The sequence below is a fragment of the Fusarium keratoplasticum genome, chromosome 2 (genome assembly GCF_025433545.1).
Source record: "Fusarium keratoplasticum isolate Fu6.1 chromosome 2, whole genome shotgun sequence".
In the NCBI taxonomy this organism is placed as follows: domain Eukaryota; kingdom Fungi; phylum Ascomycota; class Sordariomycetes; order Hypocreales; family Nectriaceae; genus Fusarium; species Fusarium keratoplasticum.
The window spans coordinates 3,800,835-3,826,984 of NC_070530.1; the positions used below are offsets into that span (position 1 = coordinate 3,800,835).

Genomic DNA, 26,150 nt, shown 5'->3' on the forward strand with positions numbered 1-26,150 from the left:
TTTTACAAATAAAAAGGCATTTAGGAACAATACGGGAGGGTTGGCGATGGTTTCAAGGGCGATAGAACGCCATTCAATAGCTATTTGATAAATACATAAAATGTAATAGCCTTCACAATCCAGGTGTGTTCGGAGATGGGTTGACCCTCGCTACCCTTGACCTCTCACCCTGGGGAATGACACTGAACCAAGTCTCCATACTTGCCTTGTCTTCTTAGGCTCTGTCCTTGGGATCGACAAATATGTAGTAGAAGAACTACGACGGTCCAAGCTGCAAGTCAAATCGGGCTGCCCAACATCGGACATCGAGGAGCTCCCATGGGTAGCTTTCCGGTCTGGGTGCCAACCACCATTCACATCAAATCACGAATGCAATGTTTCCAGTAAAAGCAGTAACGCGTAAGAAAAGCAAACCTGATTCACTTCAAACAACATCCATAACTGACATGATAATCCTGCTGTTCGTTGTAGAAGACCCCCTTCCTAGCATATCGTTTAAATCCAACATTGCGCCAGTTTATTCTTCCTCACAAGCCTAAGCAGATACTTGCCCAGGAATTTGTGTCGCAGAATTCACGAAAAAAAAGAAAAAAGAAAAGGGTATGTCCCTCAAGAAATAGACGATGCCTCCCTCTCCCTAGTTCTACATGGCCTTTCTTTCTTGTCCCAAAACTGTATCATTTCCCTTTGTCCCATAAACACCGTCGTTAAGCAGCAGCAGGCGCTCCTGCCTTGTCGTTTGCCGTCTCCCTCTCCAGGAGGGTTCCAAGATGTTGAAGATCTTCTCGTGCGCGAGGATCTCGCTCAAAGATCTTCCGAACCACTTCCCACTCCCTTCGTGACATCTGCCACGCTTGGGGGAGGATGAACTGAACCGTCGGAACACTAATCAGGGGTCCAAGGATCTCTTGAGCCATAGCAGTACCGGCCTGCTGGGCCTGGTACTTTTGTGCCTCCGACATCTCCGTCGGAGCCGGCGGCTGGCTGGCTGGAGGTGCAGTCGGTGCTGGGGCCGCAACTGGTCGGGTATGAGGCGGCTGTGGGATGGGTACCGGTGTCATCGAATGCAGGTGAGGTGGTGGCGAACTCTGAGGGAATGCTCCCTGAGGCGCCTGAGGTGTTGCTGGTGAGAAGGCAGGACCTGCTGACGCCGTCGAGTTACTTCGTTGAGCGTGTCCCGCCGGCGTTGGCGACCCCTGGGCGCTCGCATCTTGTTGATTCGAGGCATTATCCTTCAGTTGCTTAAGCTGTTCAGGATCGTTGCGATACACAAAGACCGCCAACAACATCGGCTCAGTGCGAGTCTTTGGGATCTTGTTGTCAACAAGGTTGAGCATAAACTCGGGATAATTATCCTCTCCAGGGGGAACTGGCACAAGATACGTGTCTCGCACATTTCCTACGACCTTGTCCCCGACCACACCATACCGCTTCTTGCTCACAAAGTAGTCGATGAGAGCGTTAAACTCGGCATGCGAAGCTGGAGACACGGGTGTAATGCTAACAACGATGATATCGGTGAAGCTGCTGTAGCGAAGACTGCAGAGATACTCTATGGCACTCTGCTCCGTGATGCGGCCAGCCACTGTCATTCGTCTTGGAATCAGTTTCGACCATGGCCCAACCGCGGCAAAGTTAGCGCCGCCGATGTGCTTGGCCGTTGCTGGGAAGTCCGCGATCGAGCTCATAGCCAACGCACCCCGCCAGATAACGTCGGGGTCCTGAGTCTCCTCAGTAGGAGAGTACGGGGGTGATTCGTTCTCCTCTTGGAGCATCCGGTCTACATCAGCATCAACACCCGGGCCATTAGCCGGGGCTATGGGAGCTGATGGACGGCGATTCTGAGAAGCAGTCGGAGACTTGACACTCGAGAAGACCTTGGTGATATCAAAATCGGGATGGCTCGGTGATCGTTGCTTATCGTCATGTTGTGCTGGGTGGGAAGCGAGGTCCGGCTTGTCTCCCCCGACAGGCTCTTTCTTAACGGTCTGGACCGGTGGGCGACGCGGACCTGCAGGGAGAGGCACTGGGGCGTCAGTAACAAACGACTCGTCGTCGATAACCTCTTCGCCCTTGTGTGTTCGTCGTACACGAGGTCCTGTTTCGGATGTGTAGAAAATAGACTGCTTTTCGGCCTTGGCCTTCATCTCGGCAGTCTGCTTCTGCATCTCTGACGAAGCAAGCTGCTCTGATGTCATGACCGCCAGGCCCGAAGGCGAAAGGGTCCTAGCTAAAAGTCCATGGCACAGTTCCGGGTTGTTCTTGAGGTTGAAGGCCAGTGTTTTGACCTGCTGGCTGTACTCCTTCTGTCCCTTGGTCACAGGGTGCGTGTCAAAGACGGCACGTTCGATTTGTAGAGCGAGCGTCTCGGACTTGGACTCGATCGTGCTGCCCTCCTCGAGCTGGAGGTTGCCTTGCTTCTGTATTGAGGTCAAGACATGAGTGATAGACTTGTTCAACGCCTTGGCTGGTCCCATTCGCTGGTTGGGTAGCTCTCCGATCGCCTTGGCCAGGTCTGCTGGAGGCATGTAGGACACTGTAGGCACAGGCGCGGCTTCGTTCTCGGCTACGCGGCGGATCTTGGTCGTCTTCACATGCCACTCAGGGTTAGCAACCGGACAAAGTCCATGCGGGATACCAAAGGGACAACTTACCTTGCCATCAGTGTCGTGGGAGTCTTCTCGGGCCTTTCGTTTCCCAGTCTTGGTCTCCTTCTTCTCTTTGGGGGCGTCGGGGGCCGGAGACGGCTTGGCCTTGGACTTGTCCTCGTCCTTGGTCTCGCTATGTCGCTTGCTCTTGCCCTTGCGACCGCCGCGCTTCTTCTTCTTGGCCTCTTCATGCGCTTGACGCCGGGCCTCCCAAGGCTTTTCTCCCTTGGCCATACCGTCGAGGAGCTCCTTGTGATCTTCGGGTCGGCATTGTTCGCACCAGTAATGCTCGGGGATCTCGTCGTCAAACGAGCTCACTCCGACACAAACGTTGTGCTGCCACGCGCCGCAGGTTTCGCAGGCGATCCAAGCCTCGCCAGAATCCTCATCCTGCTCGGTCGCGCCGCAGACGCAGCGGATGAGCTCGTCCTCCTCATCTTCTTCCTGCCCCTGCTGCTGCTCCTGCTCCTGCTCTTGCTCCTTAGCCTTCTTGGTCTTTTTTGTCTGTCGTCGTTTGGGGACGGTCGCAGGTTCAAGTTCGTCGAAGGATTTGGTGTGCTGGCCCTTGGTGGCGCGCACCGATCGTCGAGGTTCTGCTTCGCCTGAATTGTTGACATTAGTTGATCTGTTGGAACGGCTGCTTCTGCTGGTTTTGTCGCGCTTTGGGGGAGGAGCATCGTCCTCAGCACCCTTTGGGCGTCTAGACGAATTGGCGGGTCGTTGTCGCTTACCGGACATGGTGTGAGGTGTGTGAATGTGTGTACAAACAGCGGTCTTCAAGTGGGAGGCGCGTTCCCAGGTCGGGTGATAATGTGTGAATGGCGGCGCAGTCGTGTTAGACGGAGGGGTCTACTGTTGCAGCAAGGCGTGGGACGGCGTATTCCCTCAGACAGACATTGAGCTAATTACGTGGGAGACAACTAAGAGTCACGACTATATCACGGCGAATTCTCCCCAGGAAATCCACGCGCAGATTTGTCTGGCTCTCCAACTTCTATCCGCCTTGGCGCAAAGAGATGCACTGGCTGTCGGAAGCACCAAACAGAAGGATTATCGTGGGCGCAAAGCTCAAAGACAGATCTCCTCCGCGTTGAGTAATGTGCAAAGGGATTCGAAAGTATGGCGGTTTGCAGTAGGAGTCACAGAATCCGAAAAAGGCGCGCGACGATTAGTTCGTGATGCCGATCCGATATCAGCAGGATGGAGCGGGTCGCGTGCCGAGGCTGCGAGTGCGCGCGAGCTCTGCTGGGTTACCCAAGACGGAATCCGCTGGCTCCGGGTGTCGCGTCAGGCGGGAAAAATCAGTCGAAATGGTCGCGATCCGTCTGAGAAACGGCTTCCCAGGTGGTGATGATGTAAAGGGGAGGTTTTGGCTTCCCAGGGTTGGAGGGGGGAAAGGGAGCTCTATGCGGAGGTGGAAAACTTCGGCAGTGGCATCCACCCACTCCTGCCCTACGACAGCTTGCGCTTGATGTGGTGGCGGGTGCTCGAGGTGGCAGGTGCTAGAGGTGGCAGGTGAAGCTGTTTGGTGCCTGGTGGCGAGTAAAATGCCTGATAAATCAGACAGCGACTCTTGACGTGAGAATGGCTTAGTCACCGCTGAGAATCGAGCTGGTCAGCCTTGCAGCCACACAGCCAATCGTATTGGCTCCCGCTCCAGAATGTTAAGGCCTCAGGCACCGATGCTCAGCCTAGGCCCAGGCACACTAAGCAACAGGAAAGCTAACGCGGCGCGGCGGCCTAGAGCTCCATCACAGGCTACCTGGGCTGTACCGACGTAAACGAACCCACGCCTCAACCCCAACGACCAAATAATCACCGCAACCTCCTACTTTGGTAGACCTGCTCTTTGACGTGCCTGGAGAGTTGCATCCCTTCCGCTCTATCACCCGTATTACCCTCCGATCGTCACCATCATGTCTCGTCGCTACGATTCCCGAGTGCGTGTGCCCTTGAAGCTCCAGCAGTTGGAAGCTCTCCCGCCAAGCTGACCAGTTCTGATAGACAACCATCTTCTCACCAGAGGGTCGCCTGTACCAGGTCGAATATGCGCTAGAGGCCATCTCACATGCCGGTACCGCCATTGGTATCCTGGCCAAGGATGGTATCGTCCTGGCCGCCGAGCGAAAGGTCACCTCGAAGCTGTTGGAGCAGGACACTTCGGCCGAGAAGCTCTACATCCTGAACGAGTGCGTCCATCTTTTTTTGCTTCTGTATCAAGACATTGATGTGATGGATGGATCTTGCTGACTGGTGCCTATCGTTTAGCAACATGATCTGCGCTGTTGCTGGAATGACCGCCGATGCCAACATCCTCATCAACTACGCTCGACAAGCCGCCCAGCGATACCTCCTCACTTACAACGAAGATATCCCCTGTGAGCAACTCGTCCGCCGACTCTGCGATCTCAAGCAGGGCTACACTCAGCATGGTGGTCTGCGACCCTTCGGTGTGTCCTTCATCTATGCGGGGTGGGACCCTCGAAGACAGTTCCAGCTTTACCTGAGCAACCCCTCGGGCAACTACGGTGGCTGGAAGGCTACAAGCGCGGGTGCCAACAATGCTAGCGCACAGAGCTTGTTGAAGCAGGATTACAAGGAGGATTGCACCCTGAAGGAGGCTTGCGGTATGGCCGTCAAGGTCCTGAGCAAGACCATGGACTCTACTAAGCTCAGCAGCGAGAAGAGTATGTCACTCCCCAATTAATTATATTGAGTCATGTAGCTAACCCTCATCCAGTCGAGTTTGCAACAGTAGGACAGACCGAGGACGGCAAGATCTACCACCGGCTGTGGAGCGCCGACGAGATCACGGCGCTGTTGAAGGAGCACGATCTGGCAAAGAGCGAGGAAACCGAGGAAAAGTAGGGGCCAAGGCAATAGATTCTTGATAGATGGGTAGGAGGGGAGCGGGGCCACCCTAATCTGCCCCTGTACAATAATATCATGAAATGACCAAAGGACGAGACAACAAATCTGACCAAGTCAAGTCTAAAGAGCATACAAAGCTCGCTCCGGCGGTGTGAAAGCAGGCTGGCAAACAGAATGAAGCCAAACGGTTTGAAACAAGTACGCCACTATGCCTAAGTCCCCAGTATCAGCGTCGCGCATTTCTCAAATCATCCATCTCATATCCTACATCTGTCCCAACCCTGGCTGCCTCCTCATCGTCAGTGACTCGTTGCCAGCCAGGTTGGGTATCAACGCCCGGCGGCGGATAAGGTTCATCGCATCGTTGGCTAGAGAGCCGGGGCCAGTGTCGTCGGTAACTCCAGTATGCGATGCTCATGCCAAGAGCTGAGCCCACGCAGACATCGTAAACGTCGTGACGGTAGTCCTCGCATCGGGATATGGCGACGAGAGCAGCTCCAATGAGCGGCAGAAGGCAAATCAGGGCGCGGCTAAGATCGCGGCCTCCAGCTGAGTAACGGAAGACGTGAAGTTGGCCGGCGAGGAAAAGGCTAAGAAATCCCAGACCAGCAAAAGAGAAGGATGAGTGACCCGAGGGGAAAGATCGCCAGCCTTCCTGGAGAATGTGACCATCATGTGCCGTGCAGACTTCGATGGTAACAAGAGTGTTGGCCTTTGTAGTAGCAGCAGGTTTGCAGCGATCCAGCAAATCCGGACGGGGCCGGCCCACGGCGTTCTTGATAATGTCAGTGATGAAGGAGGTGAGGACGATGGAGATGAGGAACGAAAGATAGGTGACTTCGTGCTTGGCAGCTGATGACCTGGCGAAGAGGTTGTAGGCGATGAGGACCCCAAGAGGGATGAACAAGGCGTATACAAAGTTCATAACTTTATATTGTCAACTCACGTCTCATATGTAGGCTGGATGTGGTTAGAGATGTTAAAGGAGGGACATACAGACGGGGACACGCTCCTTGACAGCAAAGGGGTATGAGATGCGCAGGTCATTAATGTAGAACATGCGATGAAACGGATTGACAAAGAGGACAATCTATCGAGGCGTTAGTGGGTGTGAGTACACCAAAGGTGATGTAGGTCCGTACCAAGATCCATCCCGTCAAGAGGATGACGAAGCCAACATAGTCGGGCGCATGAGTTGTCTATTGAATGCAACAATACAAAGACCTAATCAGTCTCCTGCTTTCTTTTATCTGGTTATGCACACGAGCAACATACCCTCCATTGCCTTCGCAGGAATGAAATTGGCCCGCCGGACGAGCCGTAGCTATGAGCAGGAGCCATGACGGAATATGGGCGCAGGGGGGTCGCAACTGAGATCCTCGCGTAACATTGATTGAGGGCGTCTTAGAGAGCAAAGATCCAGCTGATTAAAAGATACAGGTATTGAGAGAAAACAAAGCACACAGGGCGGGTATCTAGGTCATGGTTGGGCCAGTGGCGATATTCGCTCTGGTGTTGAAGAGTTGACAGATTGTAAGCTGAGATGATGGCGAGGTTGGTGTCTCGAAAAAGAAACCGGCCCCAGCTCCCCGAATTTCTGGGTCCGCTCAAAACAGAACCATTGATACTTGACTCGCTCAGACGAAGCAAATGACAATAAATGTCTTTAAAAACAGGTCAGAAGCTATAATTCATCGTTTTCCAAGCTTGGACATGATATCATTCGTTCGATGATACTATTCTCTTATGCCAAGACGTTTGGTTCTTTGCTTGGAGATTGGATGGTACCCACTACACAGTGAAGTACAGAGAGACTTTAACACGCCCATCATAGACATCTTCTCAATAACCTGATCATCACGAGGGAAATACCATAACCAATGCAAGCATGTATACTTGGGATATATCAATGCATTATTTCTAATACAAGGCGACTACTTTTATGAACCTTTATGGCCTTGAACTTGGTTTAAAAAGCGCCTGCGCGAGTCTCTAGGGTAAGCACATTTCAACCGCGACCCACTCTTTCAGGGCCCAAGCTTCCGGAATTCTTCAACTTTGCGATCATCGCAGGCATGAACATCATCATGACCCTGACTTAATTCTTGTTTTAACCCACGATCCCTTCTGCACTCTCCTCTGCGATCCTCCAACCACTTACAAGCTTCTACGGCGTACAGGCCTTTCTTTGGAGGCCCATCGATTTCAATACTGCCTCTAATGGTGTAGCTTGCGACGCGACGCGACGACTCAAGATGCTCAAATCAACACATAAACCATCAGCAGCGGCCCTGGCACCGCTACCTCCAGGATGGACCGAACACACGGCGCCGACCGGCCATACATACTACTACAATTCCGAGACGAAAGAGTCGACATACAAGCGCCCAGGGACCGAGCTCTCACCACCACAGCCGGCGCAACCACCAGCATCCGCCTACCCTGCCTATGGCTCTATGGCTTCCCTCGCCGATCCCAACGTCGCCAATGCTTATATGGCGCAACTCAACCAAACGCAACATGGAGGGCCGCAGAGTCATCAGCGAGGTGGTCATGGAGGTGGCCGTGGAGGTTTCGAGGGTCGACCACGTCCACAGCCAGTCGACAAGCCCAGAAGGAAAGAAGCGATTCCAGGCTGTGAACCGTGGATTTTAGTATACACCAAGTACTCGAGGCGATTCGTGTACAACCCGGTCAAGAATGCTAGTTACTGGCGCATTCCAGAGAAGCTGATGCCGGCAATCTTGGAGCTTGACAAGGAACGGCTTCGCAAGAAAGCAGAGAGACTATCTGTGGAAGAGCCAGAGGCCAAAAGGGATGAAAAGAAGGACGAGCCCACGGCGGCATCTACGACAGAAGTGCCAGGCCAAGAGAACGAGGATGACAGCGAATACGAGGAGGTCGAGGTGACAGATGACGAAGGCGAAGGCGAGGGCGAGGGCGAGGGCGATGACGGCGATGAAGATCGCCCATCGAAACGACAGCGAACCGAAGAAGACGCAGCCGAGGACGAGGACGAGGATATGCCGATGGAGTTCACAGAAGCAGACTTTGCCGCGCAACTTCAAGCTATGGGAGAGGACTATGGCCTGGAACCTGGCGACTATGATGACGGCAACGCCGAGGAATGGCCTGAAGGCGCTGAAGGCGTGCCATTTACACAAGATGACGCCAGAGCACTGTTTAAGGATCTGCTCAACGACTTCAACATCAACCCCTACAGTCCATGGGAGAAACTACTGGAAGAAGGAAAGATCATTGATGATTTGCGATACACCGCCTTGAGCACTACCAAGGCACGCCGGGAATGCTGGGATGAGTGGACACGAGAAAGGATTGCCGAGCTAAAGGAGCAAAGGGCCCGACAGGAGAAGAGGGATCCTCGTATTGCTCTGCTCGCATTCCTCCAGGAGAAGGCAACGCCGAAGCTTTATTGGCCCGAGTTCAAGAGGAAATACAAGAAGGAGGAAGTCATGAAGACTCTCAAAATCACCGACAAGGATCGCGAAAAGTCATACCGAGAGCACATCGGCCGACTCAAGATGCCACAGTCAAAGCTCAAGTCCGACCTCACTGCCCTGCTCAAGGCACAGCCCATCCACCTCCTTAACAACAAGTCGTTATCGACCGGCTTACCTGACGCCATCCTTACTGATATTCGGTATATATCCCTTGAGCCCCAGGTTCGCGATCCTTTGATCGAGGCTTACGTGAGCAACCTGCCTCCGCCACCCGAGGACCCAGACGCAGCCAAGGACGACGAGGAGAAGAAGAAGCAGCAGGAGGCGCGCGAGAAGCGTCAAAAGGCCCTGGAGGATAGGAATCGGGCCGTTGAGGAGCAGAGGAGGAAGCGGGACCGCGAGGTTGCAGTCAGCAAGGCCCGGCTGAGAGAGGAAGAGAGGGAACTGGAGATGGCGATGAATGTGGGGAAGCAAGGATTACAGAGTCAATTGGCCAGCATGAAGGAAACCGAGAAGGAATCTTCATGATGCCGGTATTCATCAGTCATTTCTAGCGTTTCAATGGTCTCGCGGGAGCCTCGTCTAAATACATCTGCTGCAAAACCAACACCATCAACTACAGTCCATACACAAAGGTCAACTTCTTGTCAGCGTATCGTCGGTCGTTGAGCCTCTCACTCTCAACCTCCTCCTCCGTCATCATGCTCAAAAGAGCTGCCTTGCGCTTGTTAACCGCCTGCAGCATGAACCTATACAAGAGATAGCCGATCAATGCCACGGCGAGAAAACCCAGCGTCACGTAGAAAGGAACCCTGTAGTCGGGACGGTATCGCTGCCTGTAGAGCTGTGCTCCAACAACGCCGCCCAGGTTACCAAAACCGTTGACGCCCAGGACGAGAGCGCGCTTGCCAGGCTCGGGGGTGTTGCCGCTGAGCCACGCCATCGTGAGAGGGGCGGAGATGTAGACGCCAGAGAGCAGAACGCAGAGGGAGATGTACTGTCCGACCGAGGAGGATACCGTGACGGCGGGGATGAGACCGATAACAGCAATGAGGATGCCGACGACAATATGGTAGCCACGCTCCTTGAAGTGATCGGAGCTGAGTGCGAAAGCATAGAGGCCAAGGGCACCGCAGACAAAGGGAGGAACCGTCATCTGAGAGGGAGAAGGTTAATGCAATGTTATGTATAAAAAAAAGGGGGAGTAACATACCAGGTTGGCAAGAATAGACTCATAGCCCAGTCCCTGAACAACAAGAGGCAAGAATACAGAGAATGCACTGCTAGGAACACTTGCGCAGATGTTGAGCACCAACACAGTCCACAGCTTCCAGTCCTTAAGCGTCTCGATAAAGTCCCTCTTGCTCAGGCGGTTCTTCTCAATGCCGTCCTCACCGTATTCGTGCTCAACATACGCGGCAGTGTCCTGCTGCATCCGCTCAACGGCGAGGGCACGCTCATCAGGACTGAGGAACCATGCTGAGCCGGGACCGTTGGGGAGCCATAGCCATGCGACGGCGGCGAAGAAGCAGGTAAGGGCACCCTCAATGATGAACAGATACTGCCAGTTCTTCAGATGACCATTCTTGAGGTGGAAGATGCCGTATGCTGGAAAGTGTGAGTATGGATAAGGGGGCTGTGATATGAGGGGGAAACACACAGATGGATCCGGAGAAGGCACCAGCAATGGCATACTGTCCGTAAAAGAGAGCAAGTCTGACGCAAAAGTCGTATCGAGGATAGAAAAATGACAAGTAGGCTACAGCACTGGGATAGAAGCCTGCCTCAAACGCCCCGATAAGCAAGCGGGTGGCGATGAGTGCCCCTGAAATCAAGTCAGCATCCATACGAGGAACCGCTACACCCAAACCGAAGAAAACGTGGGAGAAGAGAAAAAAGATACATACCACGACCCTTGATGAACGCCTGTCCGACTGTAACAGTGCCCCAGCCGAACTATCAAGTCCGTCAGCATCCAATTGGTAATCGCCGATCTTTGCAGTTCCTTCATCAGCTTACCATAAGGATCGGGATCCAATGCCTTGCTCCAATGTATCGGCCCACTGCCGCAGAAACAGGTTGGAGGACGACAAACGTCACAAAGAAGAGCGAGACGGCTTCGTTGAGATCATCAGGCTTGGCACCGATGTCAGTGGTGAAGCCTACGGTTGTTGGTTAACTCGGCCTGGAGAGCGAGATATTGCGGGTGCATACCTTGAGTTTCAGCATTGCCAACGTTTCCACGATCGAGACCGTTGAACAAGTAGAGTAGAGACAGTAGAGGAAGCAGAGCCACATCCAGCTTCTGGTTCAGAGCCTTGCTCCGTGCTGCGGTATCCTCATGCGAAGAGGTGTTGCCATGACCGGGAAGAGTCTTGTTCGCCCGAGGAACATGTTGGTCGGTCATTGTTGTTGCTATATGCTGCAGTTTGCAGTAGAAAGATGTCGTAAGGAAGCAAGTCAAGGTGAATCTTGTCGAACTCTGTAGATTGTAGAACGAAGCTCCTGAGAGAACACTGCTCGAACTGCAGCGAGGCATGGGCCGTCTCTTATCCTCCAAATCTCGACCCAGTACGTCGTTTGGCAACCGTTTCGTAGAAGCAGGCATTGCCGAGAAAGTCGCGATTGTGTATTTGCCTAGACTACCCAGTCCACGGAGTTCTGGGGTGTCAGTCCAATGAAAGCCTCTCCCTCAGCCTCTCTCCCCCTCCCGTATTCTGGTCAGCGCGGGACTGATGCCGCTGTCATCACGTTTGTCAGTATCGTATGTAAGTTAGCCGTCCCGTCTAGTGTGACCTGTCAGTGGGAAGAAGAATCTGACGGCAGACCAGATTCTCGGGAATGTGGCTGTCGAACACATCCGAACAGGCAGATGCTGGGACGCCACTGGGGACCAATCTTGGCCATGGCCGCCCAGATGCTCGGGACGTGGGTGGTGTCCCCCCTGTGATTTCAGCCTGCGCGAGGCATATTCCGACTAGAGATGGACCGTTTGACTGCTTTGAGCGTATCATTGAGCTCGGAGGCTCTGGGGACCCAGTCGAGATTCGGGGGCTAGAAACTGGGTCATCCCGAGCCGCAGCATGGGACGCCCGTTTCCATGGAATGAGTCCGCTGGCCGGCACCCACCATTACAGAAGTTCTAAACAAGGAACTCGATCCTTCAACTCTGATTCCGGACAAATCATGTTGCTTATGTGTGATCTCGCAAAACCGCTGTCATCTTTAGGGCTGTAAGGCTGACATGTACCCCGGAATTCCCTCCCCTCTGCCTGCTTAGGTGTGACATCCCTGGCGTCCCACTTGGACATCGTCCACTTTGTCCTCGCTTGTGGACAAGCCTGAGCCCCGAAGAACAGGGTTATTCTCGAATTTCCTCCTGGAACAGGTGCCAGAGCTGAACACCAACTGCGCCTTCATTCGCCAGATCACCACGCTAGAACACAACGCCCGGGCCAGGGAGTGACTGGTGAGTCTCATCATCACTGCAGCCATCAGCGGTGATTTCCCATTCTAGCTTCTTGGCTGCTGCATAAACCTGCGAACCTTGATACCAAAGTTCTTGAGGCGGAGGGGGGAGATCAACAGGCAGGTGTCAGAAACCGCTCCACGAACAAGGTGATCTTGTAAGCTTTACATTCGGTTTGCGGTGATGGTCAGACGCGGATGAAGCCGTTGAACGCATTTATCTTGATCATAATTGGTTGAATGAGATGTAATTCTGCAGAAGGCCGAGGTAAGTGACCCGAATCAAGGAATTGGGGGCCACTCGGGCTCGACTCGGACTCAAAGATCGGTGAAGAACTGGTCCGCTCGCTTGTGAACCTCCCCCGCCCATCCAGAAATCCCCTCAGAGGTGGCAATCCCGTCTTCCGTGACGTAGTGATCGATGAGGCTCGAGGGTATCCATTCGAAATAGATGTTTTTCACGTCAATGTGGGTGTTTGGGCCTTTGGTTGTGGACGGCGTGAGCCCATCCCATGCTTGCGTAACCTCACATGGATCATTCTCCTCTTGGCCAGGCGGGTTGAACGGGAGTACCTTTTCCTTCTCGGATAATACGACGATCTTGGACTTTGGAGAGACATGCTTAGCCGTCAAGACGGCAGGCAGCGAACCCGTCTTGTTGCTAACATTGGCCGTCTTGTCGATCAGGTCCGCCCCAATTAACACGACGTCGACGTCTTTGGCAGCAACGCCGACGCTTGCGTCGGTGTATATTACCAAGCGGGCATTGACCTTGTTTTCCTCGACAAACGAGCTAATTGCACTCGCCATCTTGACACCTTCAAAGAGCGGCCGAGATTCGAGGACACGCACCTCCACAGGCCGCGACGTCTTTGATAGCACCCGCGTAATGCCTGATGTAATGGTAGAACTGGAGGAAAGGGTGAGGATTCTGAGTGGCTCGTCGCCTGAAATCGTTTGTTCCAAGAAGGCTTCGAGCGATGCGCTGACTTTGGAGCCGGCATCTTGTCGTTCTTGGGTATATTTCTCGAGTTCTGCGATCATGCCATCAACCAAGTCGGTCGAGACTGTACCTTGAGAAGGCAGCTGTTGCTCGATCAGTTTTAGGCTGGCGAGGACGACGTTGAGTATCGATGCCCCCATGCTCTCCCGCCCATTCTTCCAAAGATGCCAACCGGCGAACCTAACATTCTTCCACCATTGGTCTCGGGCACCAGTGTCAAGTTGCCGAATCACCTTGATGAAGATGTCGAGCGCTTTCGAAGCTAATTGGCGTGCTCCACTCTCATGATCTGTTTGCAAAGCAGTTAAACCCTCGGCTAGAGTCTTTCCAGCCGCTTCGCCTAGATCAATGTTGAACCAGACCCTCCTCAAGCTCTCAAGGATACGTGGAACACCTTGGAAGCCTTCCGACTCGTTGATTACAGCTGGGTCGAACCATTCGTAACCTTCGTGCTCCCAGTCAATCTGGATACCGGCTTCACCACGGCCGCCCTCCTTCTCGGACTTGAGAACGAAGCCGAATGGATTGATCGTCCACTTTCTACCGATAGACTCATCGGCGAACGAGAATGGCTTGCCTTGACGGAATAAGCGCAGCGAGTCGCTAGTGAGTGTTGTCTCTTCTTGAATCTCCCGCCATGCCGTTGCGAGAGGATTCTCATCTGTCTCCTCTACACTGCCAGAAACGCCGGCATACTTGTGCCTACAGCACCGTTAATCTGATTGCAGAAGATCCATGCCAGTGGCTCGAGCTTACTGATATGTGCTGACTTGGCCGCTACGCCGAAACAGGGCCACCTGGGGCTTCTTCGTCATATCATCTTCAGGAAACTTGAAGATGAAGCTGGACGCAACTGCTCGATGCTTGAGAGGTGCCATGCTGGTTGAAATGGTGCGGGTTCTTGGTGATGAGATACACAATCTTGAAGTTCTGGAAACAATTGCTCGTGAGGTCATTGCGATGAAAGTTTGGAACTGGAGATTGTCATGTCACATCTCATGAGGGAGGTACCGTGGTGAGCTCCGGACGCCGCCGAATGCGGCCTGAGGCCCCTCATCACATGACATTGCCGTCAACAAGATGATATGTCAACTTCATGCTGTTTGATCTTCTTTGGAACATCAATTGACAAAAAGAAGGGATCATGTCTTTAATCAAGGGCAAGTTTCCTAGCACACGGCATTCTCTGGCATTAGCGCGCTATTCGGGGCTGCCATCAACACCGCTTACACCAGGTCGAGTTACACCCACAACACGAGTAAGCTGAGTATCAACATCACCACCATGACTGGACCTGATGCATCAACTGAACGACATGGCAAAAAGGAACAAACAGCAAAAAACATACAACAGCGGGGATTCGCTGGTCGTCACCGACCCAACTACTAATCCGCCCCTCACCGGCTTATCTATGGGAGAGCGGACGGGATCCCGAGTTCTCCGGTGGGTATGGTCGTATGTGCTAGAGATCCTAGTAAGATAGAATTATATCCTAGCATCTTTCCGTCCTTCTCATCTCTACTGAGGATCATCTTGGTGCTCAATCTGAATTCAATTTGCCTAAGCTGCAGAAACGCTGGTCTACCTTTCAGCTCGCTCAAGTGTGTTTAATGTTACTTACTCAAAGAAGACCCAACGGTGTGGACGTAAGCTGGTATCTGCCTCCCACTCTACCTGCCACAGCGAAACGGGATCAAGGATTATGTCCTTCAGCTCCAGATGGGAAATGATGGATCGACATCGTGATCCCTGGGACTCCGATAGATCGTCTGGTAGAGGGGTGTTTTCGATTACGAGGTCATGGTCTCCGTGATGGACTCTGGCGGCCCGTTCCTAATCTTCCCTCAACTCTCCCTGCCATAACTGGTCACCTCTTGCACGCTTCCAGTTGATTCGCCATGTGATCCTGGATTCAAATTTCTTGGTAGAATAGCGAAACAAGGTGGCTGATGACGGGGTTGCTTTCCACAGCTCCATGGTCTCCAGTCGGGGCATACGTGATGCAGCAGCCGCTGCCGCACGGAGTGTCGTGACCAGGACGAACATCTCGAATGGTGCCCGAGGTTCCTTGAGAATTTCGCAATCTAAAGCCAGGCGACGAAGCTTGAACACAGGAAGCGTATCAACGGGACACCGTCGGAGCATTGGAAAGAAATCCAATAGAAAACCCCAGCCATCGGTATCTGGAGCAATCGATAGCTCTTTAAGCTCCGACATTAGTGCAAGTTTCCGCATCGACTCTGCACCTGCCATAGTACGAACTCGAGGCAAGCTGAAATCAGAATCCGCGTCTTGGTAGATGTGAAGCCGTTTGAGTTTTGCTGGAAGGGCATCAAGGACATTTTCAGGGCAGCCTGTAATGCGGTGTTAGCCTTGAAAGAACTACCAGGGTTAGCTCAACTCACACAATCTCCTACTGAAAGAGTTGGAAGCCAGCCATCGCTCATCGCGGAACATCTCCAGGCAGAGGAAACTCTCCCGAAGAAGCTTGGCAAGGGCGCCGGAAGAAATGTTTCGGTAGAACTGCCGGCGAATCACGAGAGCCTTGACAATGTTGACCTTTGGGAGCACCTTTTGGGTATCAACAGGCCTATGCAATGTGTGACTCCAACGGAACAGAGGTTTCCCGAAGTCGAACCTGAGAGGTTCCGTGCTGCGGAACCTGTCCATTTCAGGTAGCTGGTATGCCATGTATTGGTGAGAGATGACCTCTGGGTGTGTATCCTGGACGTACTTCACGGATAAATTGCGATGCTGTCTGTGAAATTCGCCTTTGTCCACCAAATCTTCTTCGGTGATCCATGGGTACTTGTTAGCCATTCTGAAGTCACGGTATTTGTGGTGATAATCGCTTGGTGAATGTGCGCTTAGCTGCAAGGTGATACCTCTGTCGTAAGAGATGTGATTGCCTCTCGCAAGGATATTCAAGAGTTTATAAACGGCGCGTGTGAACCTGGCATTGTTTCTTCTCTGGATTGGCTGCCATCTGGCTTGAAAGACAGGATAGAAGGCTTACTGATGAATGATGTCCCTGGGTTCGCTAGTCTGACAATACTTGCATGTGTACGGGGCAAGCTTGAGGCGAAGCCAGAGGTGTCGAATATAAGAGAGTCGGAATCCCTTTGATCCTTCGGTTGCCGAGCTAAGCATGTTGAGATCGGGTTCGTCGATAACCAGCCGCCGAAAGAAGATTGGCTCAAAGAAGTCCTGCCATTGCCGCGATACAGTGGGAAATCCTGGGCGGTCTTTTTTGTCGCTGTCCTCAAGGAGGATCGTAAAGATCGTGAAGCGAAGCTCATTGGGGAGTGATTCCCACGACATGATGCTATGGATGCCTGTAACGATGGTGGATGGAGAGTGATGAGTGTTGAAGATAACAAAGAGAGAAGTGTCAGACTCAAGTAGCCAGTCCAAGTGGAGGCATACGAGAGGAAAGGAGCCATGCGCGGGTTCCTTCCCTGTCACTCGTGCCGACCTCGCTCCATTGCGCCTACGAATTGCCCCCTGATATCCTTAGCTCTGGGTATTTTCTTCACCATCTAGTGACCAAATAGCTCAATTGGAGAGGGGTGATGGCGAAAATTCCACGATTCATCGAGACAAGCAGTCAAAGCCCCTGAATAGCTTCCGGTTCTCGCAGGCTAATTGAGAACTCAATTGGCTCTTGTGGCAAACAAAACGCAATCACATTCGCCGCCTCATCCTTTGCGGCTCAGTAGAGGCTGAGTTTGCGATATACGAGATCAAATCCAGGGTCTACACGTTGAAACCCACCCCCACACTTGATGACGCAACCACGTCACAGCCGACGCCCAAAAGATCCAAGCAGGGAAGCTCAGCTCTGATCCTTTTAAACTTCAACTCTCGTCCTTTTATCTCGCCAAATCCCCTATCTCCTCTGCTTCAATCGCATTGCAAACGTATCGTACACCAACAAGTACGCGACTCTTATACCCTAAGACAAGCTCTTGAAGCTACACCGTTGCTAATGCTGATCCACCTGTAGATCCACCCCAAACTCTCCCCCAGCGACCAACCGTCAACACCAACACAGATCCAAAATGGCTTGCGGCACCTCCTCTCTCGTCAACCGAAACGGCCCTGGTAGCGCTGCTACTTCCATCGCCGAGTCCATCATCAAGCCTGCCGAGGCTACGGGTACTAAGACAAAGTGCATCGAATGTGGTGACTACGAGTGCTGCTGTATCCCCTGTACCATTCTGTAAGGGGTATTTATCAATGACACGATCAAAACACGACACAGAGCTTGAAAGGGGTTTGGGCGCGTTGTTTGGGCATCGAAGGGCATTGTTCATGCAATTTGATGTTGCGCATCTTTGCGTAGCTTCAGCGTATATATATCCAATGGACAACTGAGACACATTTCATGATCAATTCGTTACTTATCCAAGCTCTCTGGCTTGTTGTTTGTTTGCGCCCTCGTTAGGAGGGCGCTTTGTTGTTACTGTAATCTCATAACCTGACAGTACGCCTATACCGAATAATGCATTGTCGCCGTCCGGGTCAACCCCCTCGAGCTTCGTGGTTCCTTTGAGATTTCACTTCTTCTCCCCCATTGGTAATTCTGAATGCTGCGATCGGTTCATCTGATATTGGTGTGCATCCAGACCGCCCCGTGGCTTTGGCTCGATTCTTGGTGATGAGCACTGCTGACAGGACTGTCAGAAGAGACTGCGAACTGTGCCTCCGAAACCAAATTCGAGCGGTTGTGAAGTCGCACGCGTATTCTCGCGCGTGGACGTCGCGGAGCGAGGCTTCTCGTCTAGGTAAACATCGCGTCCGTGGCAGCCCACACATCGGCCTCCCTCTGTGCCGCCAGCGCAGCATAATCCTCCTCTGCTTCCGCCTGCCCAAGCGGCTTAGGTACGTTGGGCACACTCAAGCTCCCCAGGCCATCGAGCACGCGGCGGGCCTTATCCACCTGCGTCCTTATGGCCATTGTCTCGGTGCGCGTGCGGTCCAGGTGCTCCTGCATGAGCGCGATGACAGATTCACGCGCTTGATGCGGTCGGTACTCGTTGAGGATGTGGTGAAAGTTGATGAACAGGGTCCGGAGATCTTGAACTTTGGCTTCAGCTTGCTCTGGGTTCTGTGCTAGCGTGCCGGTGAGCTCCAAGAAGTTAAGTAGTAGTGACTTGGCCAGGCGCTTCAGCTCAAAAGCGCGGTCAAAGTGCTTGACATCCTTGGAATCTGAGGGAGTGGTTGAGGGAAGGTTGATGATTCCTTGTTCCTCGAGTGTGGGGAGCTTGTCATCCAGCTGCGAGGTAATGCATCAGTGTGTCGCTCTGTAGAACAGTCCGTCAAACTTGAATCCTTACCATGTACTGGTCGCCAAATACCCGCCAGCGCCCATCTGCTGGCTCGGCTGGCGGCTGGAGGTTGATGAGATCCTCAGGCACATCGGGTACGCGCACCGTCAACGGCTCTCCTTCATGCTGACCGAGGTGCGCTGTCCTTAACGCTTCAACCCGAGACAACTTTTCAGGCGTAAAGTCCTTCCAGAACGGCGGAGGATTGGGAAACGTCGACGAGAGCGAATGCGGCTCCTGCTGTTCGGCCATCTTTCAGCCGAGGGCGACAAGGTCACCTCATAAGATTGTGTTGGAATGAAGCTGGAAAGACAGGCGCGTGAGCGAAGGCGACCTGATAAAATCTAGAACCGAGACAAAAGGCTGAGATTCAGCCTCCGGCAACTCGCAAACGCAAACAGGTCCTTTGAGTTTGGTGGGGGAGTGAGACTTTGGCGGGAGGATTGGAATCCACGTGGAGTGAGATCAGAGACAGCTTTGACAAAGACGAGGTCAAAGCTTTTAATGCAACAAAAATCGAGGGTTTAACGGGTACTACCCTCGGCGAGGTTAAAAGTCACTGCGAATCTGGCCTGTTGATTTGACGGTAATTAAAATGAAAGAGAGTTAGCTACAGCCATCCAAGAGCAGCGAATCTCCAGGTTGAGCGAAGCTAATGTCGATTTGCGCCGGTTAATTGTCGGCGGTTGCTCACCTCTCACCTCTCCTCTGTTTCCGTCTCGACTACCATCCGCCGCAAGCGCCTCTTGTTCTTTAACATCAAACAACGTCATATGCATTCCTCCTCTTTTTTTCTTTTCTCTTTTACTTCTTTTACACTTATCAATCAAGCAAGTTCCCTAAAGAGGGCCCCGTTCCTCCAACGCCACACCTAATTGGCCATTTGAACGGCCGCCTTCATACGCTCTGAGTGGCCTGCTTCAACTCGTCAACAACCCTCCACACCGCATCTCCTCACGCTCGAATCATCCTTTTCCCTCCCAAACTACGTCCATGTCCGACGTGCGATCCCTTCTGCGGCAGCAGCGAGCCGCTCGCCGCATCGAACATCCCTATGCTGCCTACTCGGACGCAGGCAAGCTGCTCTGCACACTCTGCCATGAGCACATCAAGACCGAAACACTCTGGGACTCGCACGTCCGAGGTGAAGCGCACAAGACTCGTCTAATAAAGGCGCAAACAACAGCACCGGTCGTGGCCCCCAACGATCGAGAAGGACAAAAACAGGCGGCGCAAAAACGGAAGCACGACGACGCTGAGGATGCTACTGCTGGAAACGGGGACGGAGACGTCGAGATGGAAGATGCTGTGCGGCGGAAACGAAGCAAAACTGATGCAGCCGAGTTGGAAGCAGACAAGGAGGCTAAGGACCAGAACTTGACACCACCTCGGTTGGCCAGGAGGACATCAGCCACCCCGTCGCATGGCGTTGAGCTCCAGATCCCCTCACGGCCAGCAACTCCTGCCCATCGTGACGGCTCCTCCGCCTCTACCCCTGGAGGACAACCTAACCTCAATCAACAACCCACCACAACTACCCTGCCATCGCGCCGTCCTAGTACTCTGGCGACCGATGATCGGCCAACCACGACATTGCCGCAAGTGGACGAGTCAGAATGGGCAGCCTTCGAGGCTGATATCGCCGCTACAACTGCCCCCTACGACGAGGATGCAGTCATTTCCGCACCAGCCATGACAGCTCAGGAAGCTGCCGATGCTGACGCCCAGAAGGAGGAGGAAGCGGAGAAACGCCGCGCACAGGCCGACGTCGATCTCGAGGACGAGAAGGAAGAGGCAACACGAGCGCTCGAGGAGGAGTTTGAGGAGATGGAAGAACTCGAGGCACGCGTAAGGCGTCTGAAAGAAAAGAGGGAAGCTCTGCGCAAACGAGGCGAGAGCTTCAGCCAAGAAGCTGCCGCAGCAAAGTCTACAGGGTTGGGCAAGGAGAACCTACAAGCTCCAGTGGTCGAAGAGAAGGAAGAGGAAGAAGAGGAGGACGATGACGACGAAGATGATGACTGGGACGGCTTCAGATTCCGAGCCGCCTAGGATCGACAAACTTAAGCATGGACTCAGTTAACAGATTCTAGCCCAACCAGGGGTCTCAAAGCCGCCATCCCAAGGTCGGCACAGGGGAAGCTTGACAGGAGCCCCCAGTTCTGTACAATCAATCTAGCCCGCATAATGTACTATACAAACAACCCTGCCATGCCATACGATAGGGCATGGGATATCCATGAGAACCGCCACCCTTGTCGCTGATACCGTTATGCTAAAAGAGTGAGAAGGGACCAGCCCTCAAGACTGATCAGGAACGAGCACAAACAATGCAAAACACACGGGAAAACAACCAGGCTTAGCCTACCAGTCCACAACCGCTGGCATGGAACACGATATTAAATGCTGTGCGCTGACCGTTCCCAGCACCGCCATTGGCAACTTACTGGGCAATATTTCGACCCTCACCGCGACTGATTCTCTCCCAGAACCTGCGCAATCGCCACACGCGCCCGATCCCCCGACTCTCCTCCCATCTCCGGACACCCTCTTGACGGACCCTGACTTCGCGCCTCCACTTGGAAGCGATCCACTGCCGCAGCCCATCTTTGACCCTCTCCTTCTCAATTGCCTTCTTCCTAGCTACGATCGCTGGCGCAACGTGCACAGGTACCATGCCAGGAACGCATTCCTTTGGCAACACAGAGCGCTCAACCAAGGCAGCAGCAGAAGGCCTGGCTGCTAGGCGTCGCGACAGGCGAATTGAGACCAAGGAGCGGGCAAGTCGTCGCGAGACAATGGAGGTCTGTGTCATGAAGATGGAGCGAGCAATTAGGTCAGCCAGGGACGGGCGAGAGGGTGACCAGAGAAGAGCCGGAAGATCTGTACGGACTTGACGAAGCCGGTAATGATGCAGCACAGGCGCCCGAGATATGTCACGCAGGTGATGGTTTGTCTGGATCTCGGTCAGTCTGTGCTCATAGAGCCCCTGAGCTGTCATATTCTTCTCGATTCATCAACTCCGACATCGAAAACAAGCCACAAGTAGCTCAGGACGCTTGCTGACTTTGGACGGTCTATACTCACCCTAGACGCTGATAGAAGATCACTCACGTCCAGAAACCCCATGATTTGGAAAAGTACCTCATTTGGCATGCTCTCCAGGCACGGGGGGTCGAGGACTGCCCGAACATTACCACTGCAACCCTCACTTCCCTCAGCCTGAGTGACAAGGCCAGCATTGCTATGCGAGGAGGCTGGGCAGGCTGCCTCTTGCAGGAGGCTGGGAATCGTCGACATGGCTGCGGGTTGGGCATCAGCGACCACAGGAATCGCAGGGCTGAAGGGTTTCCCATCCTCGACCGGGACTAAGGAGCCAGGATCATCAGAAGGAGGTGACAAGAGCGACAGACGACGTGTCTGCGAGGTGAGTTGGTCGGACGATGTGGCGACAGGCTTCATGATGGATCAAAGACCTAGGCGCGGCAGGCGACGGAGGGCGCCGAGAGTGGGCGTGAGCTCAAGGGGAGTGAGACCAAAAGACGAGATTTCTTTTTCCTCCCTTATCCGAAAGATCCTGGATCTCGGAGGCCAATTTTGCAATAGCCTTGAGCATCCGGGGAGGCGGAAGAACGCGGGCAAGGGGCGGGAAGAGACAGGCGTCAGGTAGGTGTCAGGAGGCCGTCACACGCACAGCTCGGTTGTGACTCCGAAGCGATGGCCGCGATGGCTGGCCCGTGGTTCTAGGAGACCACAATTTGGGTCAGTCAATGGTCCTTTGGTACCGCCGGAAAGACGACGAGGCAGATGACCGGTGAGGAGGAGGTGGCGATGATCTGAAAAAACACGAGAAGAAACGCGGCGCGTGAGAGAAGAGGTCGCGAAAGGTGGTCTGGCTGGTCGCAAGGCCGGGACCCCAATACCCGATGCGTGAGAAAGAGGCAACCGAAGAAGCGGTGGGGACGGCGCGAGAGGGAATTATCTAGTATCGGCACTATTGAGCATTGGCGAGCAGGCTAAAGTAGGAGTAAGAAATGTTGGGGCTCGAGGCGTGATCCCAGAGGCCGTCGCTGATGACGTGGAAAGGCTTTGGGATGGTGGATGAGCTTCGCGTTCTAAGCGCGCCGCGCGTCTCCCAGCCGTTCGAGCACAGAAACGCTCGGCAAACGTACAGATAAGAAGCGAGATTATGAGATTTCTAGAATAGAATTGATTGCATTCAAGCAATCCTCAAGATGAGGACAAAGGTGCTGGACAAAGGCGTTTTGCAATGCAAAACGATCAGGTATGAGGTGATGAGGCTGTGAGATCGGTCGGTCCTGAAACTTGGAGTTGAGGGGAAGTCGAGGAAAGTGGGGGCAGTCGGAGGAGAGTGGACGATCAGATTAGGCTAAAGTGGGGCCGAAGCGCTTCTGCCTCGACTAATGACGGGCGCTTGCCAAGCGGCGCCTGCCGTCGATTGGTGGGAGACAGGGATGACACCTGCCGCGATGCCTGTCTCAGAGTTCATGAGCAATCAGAGCAGGCAGGCACTTGATTGAACGAGAAGAAAAACCGTTGCAAGTACCGAGTTTATGGCCACGTTAACTGGGATTTCGTTTAGTCAAATTCCGGGGTTTGAAGCTTTGATGAAACTTTTGACTTTTTGACAGTGCAGCTCAAACGTGCTTGGCCCATGCTCCTGCTGTTCTGACCGGAATCTCGGTGAGGCTTTGGCCCCGACCAATGGACTACCACCCACGTCTGCTCGCTCCTTCCTTGCGTGCCCATCAAGAACCATTCTCACACACATGATTCTCGTACCTGCCCCAGCCGGCCATCTTTGAGGCCAGCGTTCCTTCCAGTGTTGGTTCCTCGCCCGCAAGCCCTGACCGACTCGTGACTGCTCGGGTTAGCATACAACCGTGAGGTAAAATAACAGAAATTTCACGATCAAAACATAAACATCACCATCCACGATCGTCATTCACCCGACAACGACAACAAAAACATCCACAGCCTCCCGCGGGCTACCGCAGGCACCCACCCACCCACACCCACAACAGCACGCATACATACATCCACATCCGCATTTCACGTGCATATGCTCATCACCGCCACCCGGAAGATCGAATCTGACGAACGAGCAAATGTCGTCTTTTCAGGCGCGCAGGAGCCGGCGCCATGCGTGGATCGACGACCCTGCTGCTGCTACTACTGCAACTCAACCTGCACCTCTGCGTCTTGGGCAGCTTTCTTCCACCGTGGTCGACGAGCCTGGGGCTGTCGTCTCTCTTTGCTCTTCGTCGCTCAACCATGTCGATGCAACGTGTGGTTCCTTGCTGTCTTGAGCTTGTACTGACGTAGCCATACTTTTCCTTTCTCGTGCAGCTCCTCCGCAATCAACGTACAGTACCCGCTTTAGCGGTCGAGGTGCATCTGCACCCGCTTCCGCCCATGCGTATCGATACATCACCAGATGAGCAGAATGAGCAACCTACCACACGCCTTCGATCACATCACATCGCATATATAGCTTTGTCGGGTTTCTTCGCCGAACTCCCGTTGCCATCGTCTTTTACCTTCACGCCCTTTCTCTGACGTGGAAATGAATCCACCCGACTTCTGCGGCCGTTTCTCCAGACCTTGACAGTCAGAACCAGGGCTCTAGACCCCAGGTGCTATCGATTGGCGGGTCCCATATGCATTCAGTACTTTGGTCACATCACAAAGTGGTCGATAGCCATGTTGATTTCCACTTCATCGCCGCTTGGCTTTGCATTGCCTCGCCTGGCTTTCATCGGGCTTCACCTCCGCCTCACTCAAGCGCGTTCAAGCTCGTTTCGTCTGGTGCGGCTCGTCCTCCAGGGAAGATATCGGCCTAACTTATCTTGGGCGACTCCCCATGGCTAGATACCGAAGTCGTGGAGGACCAGCAATTTCAATGTGCATCCGGCTGGCGACAGCCTGCTGATCAGCACTGACAGCGCACTCCGCTGCACGGCCGTTGGACTTTTCATATCTCTCGGCACCATGATTCAATAGATCGACCAAGTTGCCCGCCGTTACCATCACCAGTCAACCACGCCTTGGACTAGGCGTATCAAGATGGCATCTAAGTGATGATAGACCTGCTGCCAGGGCTTCAGGCTTTCACAAGGCTCCATATCTCCACTCCACCCTGACACCCAGGCGCAAGCGCACTGCCAGTCTTGATGGTGCCGTGAAACAGTACCATGGCACGATATGCCAGCACCTCACAACAGAACCTTGTTGCTGTGCTGTTTTTTTCAATTCATGGCCCCTCCCGTCAATCATGCTATCTCAATGCCTTTGCAGCAAGCACCCGCCATGTTGGCCTGGAAAAAAGGATGGTTGCACAGCTTCTCCAGCTGCCACGGCCCGCGTTTCTCAACTGGCTTTGTCGCATCTGCCATCAAGTTTGTGGTGTGGCCGCTTCGTCAGATCCAACCCGTCGTCTGTTGTCCACCTGCTTCACATTTCGCGCCGTCGCAAGAGCTTGGCTTCCTGGGATGGCCACGCTTTCTGACCCTGGCCCCCAACCAATCACTGCCTTGAAGAACTGCCCATGCGGCGACAATGGAAACACGTCTGCCGCACGGGAAGACCCAGCCTCAAGCCGCTGCCCGCGCCTTTAGCCCCTGGCCCCCGTTCCATGTCAGTTGTCTCCCCCACACGGCTGCGACGCTGCTATTCGACAGCCTTCTTCGAATTCCTCCGCGACGAGCACGGGAACGGAGACTGTCTGGAGCTACGTAATGAAGCTAGAGCTGGAAGTGGGCCAAGCGATGTTGCGCCTGATGGCCCCGTCGACTTCGCCTGTCCCGACCGCGCGCTTCAAGGTTCAGCAAAGGGGGTTCTGAGCTTGAGAGACTTGACTGTGACCAATTGTCAATCCCCAGTTTCTCGTAGGCTCGGAAAAGAGATCTGATTTCTCCATTGGTCCCAGGTACGATCGGACACTCCCGCCCCGTTTCTTGCGAATAGGCTCCATGCAGCGTTTTCCAGACACATGATTTGCAGCAACCCAGGCGTTCGGTTCGATTTCGAGCCCGCCAAACTTGGTCGATGCTGGGGTCCGAGGCTCATTGGGCGATTTCGGATTGCGGAATTTTTCTGGCCCATCTCCATCCGGCCGTAGCGTAGCCTCTGCGCCGCAACGGCCTGTACGTGCTTCGTCATGTACGCACATGGTTGCAAGACCTGACCTGGCGCCATGTCGTTGCAATTGAGCCGCGCTGTTGCTTCCCGAGCCCCCAACGGCGTGTTTTCCCTCGACAATGGTCGGCAAGGACCGCGGCTACCGTTTGTACCTTGCCCCTGAAGCTGCGTCTGGTTCGAGATGTCGGCCCTTTGTCAGTCCTCTCAATCA

At 53.7% G+C, this 26,150-nt stretch overlaps 11 protein-coding genes across 11 annotated transcripts; 4 read left to right on the top strand and 7 right to left on the bottom strand.

Moving 5' to 3' along the window:
* Positions 1-707: 707 nt before the first annotated feature.
* On the bottom strand, positions 708-3,386 carry NCS57_00307000 (Transcription factor BYE1; the record flags this gene model as incomplete). The annotated part of the gene is made up of 1 exon (XM_053053084.1): positions 708-3,386. One exon carries the CDS (start codon positions 3,384-3,386, stop codon positions 708-710), a length of 2,679 nt encoding a protein of 892 aa, XP_052918330.1.
* A 1,178-nt stretch (positions 3,387-4,564) lies between these two features.
* On the top strand, positions 4,565-5,516 carry NCS57_00307100 (Proteasome subunit alpha type; the record flags this gene model as incomplete). The annotated part of the gene is made up of 4 exons (XM_053053085.1): positions 4,565-4,588; positions 4,653-4,837; positions 4,917-5,335; positions 5,389-5,516. 4 exons carry the CDS (start codon positions 4,565-4,567, stop codon positions 5,514-5,516), a joined length of 756 nt encoding a protein of 251 aa, XP_052918331.1.
* A 229-nt stretch (positions 5,517-5,745) lies between these two features.
* Positions 5,746-6,860, bottom strand: NCS57_00307200 (uncharacterized protein; the record flags this gene model as incomplete). The annotated part of the gene is made up of 4 exons (XM_053053086.1): positions 5,746-6,446; positions 6,516-6,609; positions 6,662-6,718; positions 6,795-6,860. The coding sequence occupies 4 exons, from the start codon at positions 6,858-6,860 to the stop codon at positions 5,746-5,748; spliced, it is 918 nt and encodes a 305-aa protein (XP_052918332.1).
* Positions 6,861-7,774: 914 nt separating this feature from the next.
* Positions 7,775-9,508, top strand: NCS57_00307300 (WW domain-containing protein; the record flags this gene model as incomplete). The annotated part of the gene is made up of 1 exon (XM_053053087.1): positions 7,775-9,508. The coding sequence occupies one exon, from the start codon at positions 7,775-7,777 to the stop codon at positions 9,506-9,508; it is 1,734 nt and encodes a 577-aa protein (XP_052918333.1).
* Positions 9,509-9,596: 88 nt separating this feature from the next.
* On the bottom strand, positions 9,597-11,588 carry NCS57_00307400 (uncharacterized protein; the record flags this gene model as incomplete). The annotated part of the gene is made up of 6 exons (XM_053053088.1): positions 9,597-10,136; positions 10,194-10,588; positions 10,641-10,805; positions 10,888-10,936; positions 11,000-11,142; positions 11,195-11,588. The coding sequence occupies 6 exons, from the start codon at positions 11,586-11,588 to the stop codon at positions 9,597-9,599; spliced, it is 1,686 nt and encodes a 561-aa protein (XP_052918334.1).
* A 1,178-nt stretch (positions 11,589-12,766) lies between these two features.
* On the bottom strand, positions 12,767-14,407 carry NCS57_00307500 (Nudix hydrolase domain-containing protein; the record flags this gene model as incomplete). Its single annotated transcript, XM_053053089.1, has 2 exons — positions 12,767-14,153; positions 14,208-14,407. 2 exons carry the CDS (start codon positions 14,405-14,407, stop codon positions 12,767-12,769), a joined length of 1,587 nt encoding a protein of 528 aa, XP_052918335.1.
* Positions 14,408-15,284: 877 nt separating this feature from the next.
* Positions 15,285-16,772, bottom strand: NCS57_00307600 (uncharacterized protein; the record flags this gene model as incomplete). The annotated part of the gene is made up of 3 exons (XM_053053090.1): positions 15,285-15,805; positions 15,857-16,302; positions 16,468-16,772. 3 exons carry the CDS (start codon positions 16,770-16,772, stop codon positions 15,285-15,287), a joined length of 1,272 nt encoding a protein of 423 aa, XP_052918336.1.
* Positions 16,600-17,956, top strand: NCS57_00307700 (uncharacterized protein; the record flags this gene model as incomplete). Its single annotated transcript, XM_053053091.1, has 4 exons — positions 16,600-16,612; positions 17,257-17,388; positions 17,458-17,555; positions 17,939-17,956. 4 exons carry the CDS (start codon positions 16,600-16,602, stop codon positions 17,954-17,956), a joined length of 261 nt encoding a protein of 86 aa, XP_052918337.1.
* A 278-nt stretch (positions 17,957-18,234) lies between these two features.
* NCS57_00307800 (Mediator of RNA polymerase II transcription subunit 7) lies at positions 18,235-19,033 on the bottom strand (the record flags this gene model as incomplete). The annotated part of the gene is made up of 2 exons (XM_053053092.1): positions 18,235-18,729; positions 18,791-19,033. 2 exons carry the CDS (start codon positions 19,031-19,033, stop codon positions 18,235-18,237), a joined length of 738 nt encoding a protein of 245 aa, XP_052918338.1.
* A 741-nt stretch (positions 19,034-19,774) lies between these two features.
* On the top strand, positions 19,775-20,830 carry NCS57_00307900 (uncharacterized protein; the record flags this gene model as incomplete). The annotated part of the gene is made up of 1 exon (XM_053053093.1): positions 19,775-20,830. The coding sequence occupies one exon, from the start codon at positions 19,775-19,777 to the stop codon at positions 20,828-20,830; it is 1,056 nt and encodes a 351-aa protein (XP_052918339.1).
* A 391-nt stretch (positions 20,831-21,221) lies between these two features.
* Positions 21,222-22,240, bottom strand: NCS57_00308000 (F-box domain-containing protein; the record flags this gene model as incomplete). Its single annotated transcript, XM_053053094.1, has 2 exons — positions 21,222-21,734; positions 21,866-22,240. The coding sequence occupies 2 exons, from the start codon at positions 22,238-22,240 to the stop codon at positions 21,222-21,224; spliced, it is 888 nt and encodes a 295-aa protein (XP_052918340.1).
* Between the last annotated feature and the right edge of the window lie 3,910 nt (positions 22,241-26,150).